A 7,309-nucleotide genomic window follows, 5' to 3' on the forward strand; every position below is an offset into this window, starting at 1 on the left:
GCATCAAGTTTCTCTAAAAGTCCATTTTTCTTTTTTTGTCCTTTTTCCCCCCATCTCCTTTTCTCTTTTATATAAAAAGTAAAACTATAATTTAAAGAAATATCAAATGATTATTAGTATTATGACAAATACTATAATACGATTAATAATGGTTTCATTCTTTTTCTCTTTCTACTAAAAAAAAACCCCTAATTATTACTTAATCTTTAAGTTTTTATCATTTAAAGTTTTTCTGTTGTTTTTTTTTATTTTCCTCGGTGTAAAGAAAAATGAATAGAATGTTTTGTATTTATTCTTTTTATATTTTCTACCTTTTAATTCTTCCTAATTTCTTTCTCGGAGAGTTGTTACGACGAAGTGTGAGCTCTTCTGACCTTTGATGGATACGCAGCTCTGACACTGGAGACTCCTTCCATCCGTGTCACATAAACGCATTTCTCTTGACAAAAAAAAACGTCAGTGTATCGATTACGCACGTCTTCAATCTGTCACGTGACGCGTCCTCCGTACACGTCCCTGGGAACGAGTGCTTTAATATCATCACGTTGGTGTTTCACTCCCCGTTCCCGAGAGAGCCGATTGTGTATTTTACCTCCACGATGAATCCTCCACTTGGCCTTTGTAAACGAGATGCTGTGCGCAGTTGGCTATAAACCAAGTGACCGTATGAGTCATATTGTTCCCTGCTCCTACTCTGTGGTTGTCTGTTTCCATGGAAACTAACGTGTTTTTTTTTTCTTTTCTTTTTTTTTCTCGACGCGAGTGAAGGATCGACAAAAAAAACCCAAAAACGGTCGAAGCAGGAATTTAAAGCCGCCTGCATTCGGATCGCGGGAATAATCGGCGGTCTAGTCTTCTAGACGTAAAATCGATACTGATACACGTCTCTAAAACCGTGTGACACGGAGAAAAAATACCAGAGCATCCTCTTTAGACTGTGAACCAATTTCTCGCTCATAAGCTTCACTAAGCTGCTAAAAAGCAATTGAAAAATCCGAATGGAAGCCGCAGAAGGCAGCTTTCTTTTTTTTAATTTAAAATAAATCTTTCTTTCTTTCTCTCTCTCTCTCTTTCTCTCTTTTTTTTTCTTTTTTTTTTTAGATGACGTGAAATGAATCTTTAACATCTACAAGAACAACCGATTATCGGCGAGGGCAGGACTTTGGGTCGATCCAGAGAGACGGTTCCAGAATAAATATATGTGTAGAGATGAAACATGATGTACTTTTCCTAATTATCATCATTTTTGATTTGCTCATAACTTTACTGTGTTTTTTTTAAATATACTGTGCTTTAAAACATCCATCAGAGGATGTTAAAATGATCAGATCGAGGAATCGATCTAACGAGAAAAGAGTGTTTTGATTTCGAGGCAGATTTTAAATCCTTTTCGTCCGATTTTCCGATTTATTATTATTATTCTTTTTAGAAATCCTCCAGATTTACACAACAGTCTGCTCGCTTTTACTACGAGTCGTTCTTTAATCAGTGAATGGCCAGAAATACAAAGACAAATTACACTCGAGTAAAAAAAGTGTTGTTTTTTTTAAAGACAAAATAAACACGACATTGAACAGGTTTTGGTTCCACAGATGTTTCTTTTTTTTTTATCACAAGCAACAAAAATGGTCCATTGTTCAAATAATAACAGGATCTTAGTCATGGAGAACAAGTGACTCTAAATGATGCACATTGTTTACATGCGATACACAGATATACTCACGAACAGCTCGAGAATCCTCTCTGCTGCTCTGATGTTTTAGGGTTTTTTCAAGTACAAAATAGAGTAAAAACTTTTTGCCCCATGAAACATGCATTCGAATGTAACTTCAGACAATCTAAAGGGTTACGTTATTGTATTGTTTTTCTTTTTTTCCCTCTAATCTGCCCTTTCGGATTGTTATTGATCTTCAAGCATGTTGTTACACAGCTGTTTGTCCTCCAGCTGTGACACTGTGATGTATAACGCTGACTCCTGATGCCTGTAGTACTGCTTATGTGAAACTCTACTCAGTTGCACCACACTGGAGATTTTCATGTTCACCTAAAAACCTCGAAATGACATGATGGATACACAGAAGTTCATTCAGTACTACAGCTTTTACATCGATCTGATACTGATAGAGATTACTGACACGAACATCACCTGCACAAATGGACAACTGACACATCTCGATGCTTTTAGTACTTTTGGTCCATGTACTGCGGCTGGATCTTTATTTTACTGGGACACAGCAGTTTACTGAAAGCCCTCCTGAAGCTGGTGTGGCAGAGCGGATAGAGCACGGGATTGATGGACGAGTTAATCCACAGAAGCCAGAAGGAGATCTCGTACAGGTAGTGCTGAACGCACTGGCCGTGGCAGGCGGCTCGGATGATCATCAGGAGCGTGTACGGAGCCCAGCACAGACCGAACACACACACGATCACTGCCAGAGACTTGGCCACCTTTTTGTCCCTTGAGAGCCGAAAGCGACTGGCAAGACTCGACGAAACGTCCGCTCGGTTCCTGTGGGATCCGCACAAATGTCCGGTGCAGTTAAAACCTGTCTCGTTCCCCATGTCCCCAACCTGCAGAGGTGGAAGGTCCGGAATGGTGCTCATTTTCCTCTTTGTTGTCCGTCCGGGGTTTTCCGAATCAGTTCCTGACACCGTAGCTGTAGACAGACGACAACACCGAGACCTCGATGAGTTCTCGACAACACTGCTCTCTTCAGCCGGCCTGACGAAAAACACACGCTGGACATCCGTGGTGCAGAACGGCTTGGCTTCTCCGGTTCTCCCGTTCCTGAGGTGTGCGCAGGTGGAGCGCTCTTCTCTGAGCACACAGCGGTTCCGAATGTTGATGTAGATGCTGAGGTTGAAGTAGGTGACGCTTATAAAAGGCGTGAAGAACTCTACAGTGGAGGCGGTCATCAGGAAGTACCAGTTGAAGTAGAACTCTGCGTAGCACTCGCCATGAGGAACCACGCTCTTCCCAGCGATGTGTTCCCAGCTGATGATGGCCGGGCCGTAGAGCAGGAACGCAGCCAACCAGACGCACAGCATCTTCAGTACCGACTCACGGGTCACGCCCTTTTGGCACCGGTAGCTCACCTGGAACAGAGAACGTGGCTTGTTAAACCATCAACACCATGTACTGTATGCTTTAGTGCTTCATTAAGGAAACATTAAAAGCTCCTTCAGTTGGAACTGTTCCAAGAAGAACCCTAAACTATCCAAGAATACTGAAGTGTAGAAAAGTCCAGAAATCTATCTAAATTAAATACGCAGAAAAAAAAAAAAAAAAAGCTTTTTTTTTTTACAGCCATTGCTAATAAACTGGTGTCCACAAACCTACAAGGATCATTTATTTTCAAATAAATAAATAAATACATACATACATACATACATACATACATACATACATAAATAAATAAATCCTGCTTCAAATCTACATCTGAATTAAAACAATTTCCAGTAGCTGAGATAAATTAAATGATCACAACACTCATGTTTGCTCATATTTTTCTTCAGCAAACTGAATTGAGAACCTTCATGAAGAACTTCATGATCTCTGGATCTTGAACACTTTTTTTTGGATCCAGAAATAATAAAAATGATACATTGCTAAGTAGGCTATAAAATTTTATTTCAGTAAAACATACGTTCTACATACGCCTTCATATTGTGTAGCATTGCTTCATTTTGCAGCTTTTTATCTCGAAGCCTGAAAAGACTCGACTTACGGCTCTGGTGACGGAGAGGAACCTGTCGAAGCTGATGAGCACGATGTTGAACACCGATGCCGTACACAGCATGTAATCCACCACAAGCCACAGTTTACACAAACCTCTGCCCAGCCTCCACTCCCCCGTCAGCACGTAAGGGATATACACCGGGATGCAGAACCCACCTACAGGGACAGGTAGAGAGGGGCACAAACATATGCACATCATTAATTCCGAAATTGAATTATATTTAATCGATTATAATGTAGATATAAACTTTTGTAAAATGGTTGTTCAGCTACACCTAGGTTTTACTCGGAACTGCCTGCATAGAGCTTTTAAGGGTTCTCCAAGTGGCACATTATAGAAGCATCAATAACCCTTAATCTTATGTTGGAATTTACATAAAAAAAATTTACATTTCCCTCCAAAAGAAAAACCAGAAACAGATTTACGGTCAAACGTTTTCAAGTCTTCATTAAATAAAAAAAAATTCCCAAAAGGTCTTTGGATGCAAAGCACGAAAGGTCTTAGGATTCTGAAAGAAAGTACCACTAAAGGTTGTATATTCCAGCAGGGGAGGTGTGTGTGTGTTTGTGTGTGTGTGTGTGTGTGTGTGTGTGTGTGTGTGTGTGTGTGTGTGTGTGTGTGTTTGTGTGTGTGTGTGTGTGTGTGTGTGTTTGTGTGTGTGTGTGTGTGTGTGTGTGTGTGTGTGTGTGTGTGTGTGTGTTTGTGGTGTGTGTGTGTGTGTGTGTGTGTGTGTGTGTGTGTGTGTGTGTGTGTGTGTGTGTGTGTGTTTGTGTGTGTGTGTGTGTGTGTGTGTGTGTGTGTGTGTGTGTGTGTGTGTTGTTCCCTGTTCGAGTTAAAGAGTGATGATTAAAATGACTTGAAAGGAAAAAGATCCAGAAACGAAAGATCCAGAAGGTCGTGATTCACATAATCAGGTGCTGCAGCAGGAAGAGTGGAGTTTATTTCTGAGGGTCGGAGTAACGTGATGCACTGGATGCCTTTACGGCATAATAATAATAATAATAATAATAATAATAATAATAATAATAATAATAATAATAATAATGAATTCATTTCTCTAAGAGGATTGTTCTTTGAGATTATACACTTATTACAACAGATTGTTCATCTTTTTTTTAAGTAGAACCTTTTCAGAAAGGAATCATTCTATTATACAGAAATCTTTCTATCTTTCTTTTTATTATTATTATTATTACAAGGTGTCTAAATATCACGATGTGCAAAAAGTACATATGCGCAAATATCCATATGTCTATATATATCTCCATATTCCGCTCATCTTTACTAATAAATATATTATTCTATATTTTCTACATTCACTGAATAAATACATTGCAGTTGTGTAGTTTGTATGTTGCTTAACTTTAAGTTTAATATAAATATATACACATATATATAGTTCATGTGGTCTAGAGTTCTTACAGAAACATTACATTTTTTTTGCTCTGCGCATTTGACATTATTTTTGCAAATTATTTATTTTTCTGTTGTTTCGTTTCAGGAAAAACAAAAACATTAAAATCCGTAAACATCGGCATAAATCCTACACGCGCGTGAGTATTATCTGTTTTACGCATGAATGTCTCCAGTGCGTGAGATTTCCGGTCACTCACCGACCAGAAAGTCCGCTATGGCCAGATTAAGGAAGAAAAAGTTGCCCTGGGTGCGTAAACTTTTCTCCACAACGAACGCCAGGATGACGAGCGCATTCCCGAGCACGGTGGCGAACACCAGGAGCGTCATGAGCGCGGTCACTAGCACCGCGGAGCTATGCGAGAACTGACCGTAGGCCAGCGCGCGCCGCCGGTGCTCCAGCGCGTCCGCGGTGCCGTTGGCTCTGTCAGGCGCGGACCAGTTGGAGAGCAGCAGCGCGAGCGGCGCGTCCGCGGACGGCTTCCACACGGAGGAGACGGGCGTCGGGAGACCGAAACTGTGACCCGAGGCGAACAGTGACGACTGCATAGTGCTGAGGTAGAGGTAGAGGCATGGGCAATGCACCGGTACCCACGCGCGAGTGTGTTCAGGTGTGAGAGCGATGCGCGCCGGAGTTCAGGGCGAAACTGAAGTGGATGCGCGCAGCGACCGGTGCTTTATACCGGGGACGCAGAGCGCCGCTCATTGGCTGCATCTCATTCAGCGCTGGGTGGGAAGGGCTCAGAGACATTAACCCTCACTGTGTCCTGGACGCAATATCCACAACACAAAAATCACTGCCTTATTAACAGATTTCGAGTATTAACACTTTTAGTTTTGTCTTTGTTTTCTATTTGCTTCATAAGACAAAATGAAATATTCCCTAATCTTTTTCACATTTCAGTGTGAGCAAATCAGTAGACTATTCTACACACTGTTTACATGTCCATGTTCATATAAAGGTCCAGTAGATGGAGATTCAGTCCGTGTTCTCTCAGTGGCCAAGCAGGTTTCCTTTTGGTTCTGTGGTTTCCTCTCACATGCCAGGAGGTAAACTGAGTAAGATGAATTCCACCTGCATCTGTGTGTGTGTGTGTGTGTGTGTGTGTGTGTGTGTGTGTGTGTGTGTGTGTGTGTGTGTGTGTGTGTGTGTGTGTGTGGCCCCCTGCCATGAATTAGTGTAAGTTCTTCTTTCTTGGATCAAGCATTCCCCATAATAAACTCCAGGTCCTCTATCCACCTGAATGGAATAAAGTGCTTACAGAAATTTCAGAACTTTACAGAAGTTCGTCGCGAGTATTCGCAAAGGCCGGTGCTTTTTGGAGGCGAGTGGACATAAGGGTCAGTGTTACTTTTGGAAGCAAGTAGACAGAAAGCTAGGGTGAAAAAAATTGGAGTTAAGTGGAGACGAGCATGCGATGTCATCCGAATACTCTTGAGCAAGTTCTCCTCATTGTGCTGAGTGTTTTGATATGTCACATGTCCATGTTGTGCAAATTTTTCATTTTCACGTGACATCACGTGACATAATGCGACGTCACGTGACATCATCAGAATACCCATGAAGAAGTTCCCCTTATTGTTCGGAGTGTTTTTATATGTCACATGTCAATATCCACAACACACAAATCACAAATATGTCACATGTCCATGTTGTAAATTTTTTTTTGATTTTGCATATATTGTGGGCGGGGCTTCGGGACAACCGAAAGGCCAGTCGGTACACCGATTTAAACCTTTGTTCAGAGTCTCACCCTAAAGGAGCTGGTCGAGTTTTCTATAGAGAGTTTGAAAGCTTGCCGAGTTATACACCTCCAAATTTTATAATTGGAGTCTATGGGAAAAAAGGCCATTTTGAGACCCGGTACCGGAAGTACCGGTAGTCGGATCGCTTAGAAAAGTAATAGCATAAAACATCAGACCAGGTTCTATAACATATCTGAATTTGGTTCATGTGGCTCGAAAGGAGGAGTTACTCTTGATATTTTTTAAATCCACCGCCTATTGAAGTCCATAATAGCGCTTATCTCGTTACAGCGGCACCTGATCAGGGGTGGATTATTATTATTAGGGGCAGCATGTAAACAGTCTCAAAGCCGATGTGTTGAAAGCAGGAAAAATGAGCGAGCGTAAAGATCTGAGTGACTTTCATTAAG

General features: G+C 41.3%; 1 protein-coding gene and 1 long non-coding RNA gene across 4 annotated transcripts in view; both read right to left on the bottom strand.

Moving 5' to 3' along the window:
• The window catches only part of LOC125141116, a 2,449-nt gene extending 1,519 nt beyond the window's left edge, over nt 1–930 (bottom strand). The window contains exons 1-2 of one of the 2 annotated variants that reach the window (XR_007140485.1): nt 312–930; nt 1–84 (exon numbers count right to left, since the gene is read on the bottom strand). The exon at nt 1–84 is cut by the window's left edge and continues 1,519 nt beyond it. This is a non-coding gene — a long non-coding RNA (uncharacterized LOC125141116). The remainder of the gene's footprint in view (nt 85–311) is intronic. The other variant, XR_007140486.1, reaches the window with a different exon arrangement.
• Nucleotides 931–1,458: 528 nt separating this feature from the next.
• On the bottom strand, nt 1,459–5,810 carry hrh3 (histamine receptor H3). Of its 2 annotated transcripts, none has more exons than XM_047812956.1 (3): nt 5,525–5,810; nt 3,729–3,895; nt 1,459–3,096 (listed from the first exon to the last, which is right to left on the bottom strand). In XM_047812956.1, the coding sequence occupies exons 1-3, from the start codon at nt 5,700–5,702 to the stop codon at nt 2,182–2,184; spliced, it is 1,260 nt and encodes a 419-aa protein (XP_047668912.1). In that variant the 5' UTR covers nt 5,703–5,810; the 3' UTR covers nt 1,459–2,181. The 2 variants fall into 2 exon arrangements, with proteins under 2 accessions (XP_047668912.1, XP_027030024.1); XM_027174223.2 differs by having other exon boundaries at nt 5,354–5,810.
• Between the last annotated feature and the right edge of the window lie 1,499 nt (nt 5,811–7,309).

Source organism: Tachysurus fulvidraco, chromosome 1 (genome assembly GCF_022655615.1).
Source record: "Tachysurus fulvidraco isolate hzauxx_2018 chromosome 1, HZAU_PFXX_2.0, whole genome shotgun sequence".
Taxonomy (NCBI): Eukaryota; Metazoa; Chordata; class Actinopteri; order Siluriformes; family Bagridae; genus Tachysurus; species Tachysurus fulvidraco.

Coding starts and splice junctions, on each gene's coding strand:
- hrh3 (XM_027174223.2), bottom strand. CDS start 5,702: ATGCAGTCGTCACTGTTCGCCTCGGGTCACAGTTTCGGTCTCCCGACG. Junction 3,896..5,353: donor CATAGCGGACTTTCTGGTCG/GTGAGTGACCGG, acceptor CTGTCCCTGTAG/GTGGGTTCTGCATCCCGGTG. Junction 3,097..3,728: donor TCCTCTCCGTCACCAGAGCC/GTAAGTCGAGTC, acceptor TCTCTGTTCCAG/GTGAGCTACCGGTGCCAAAA.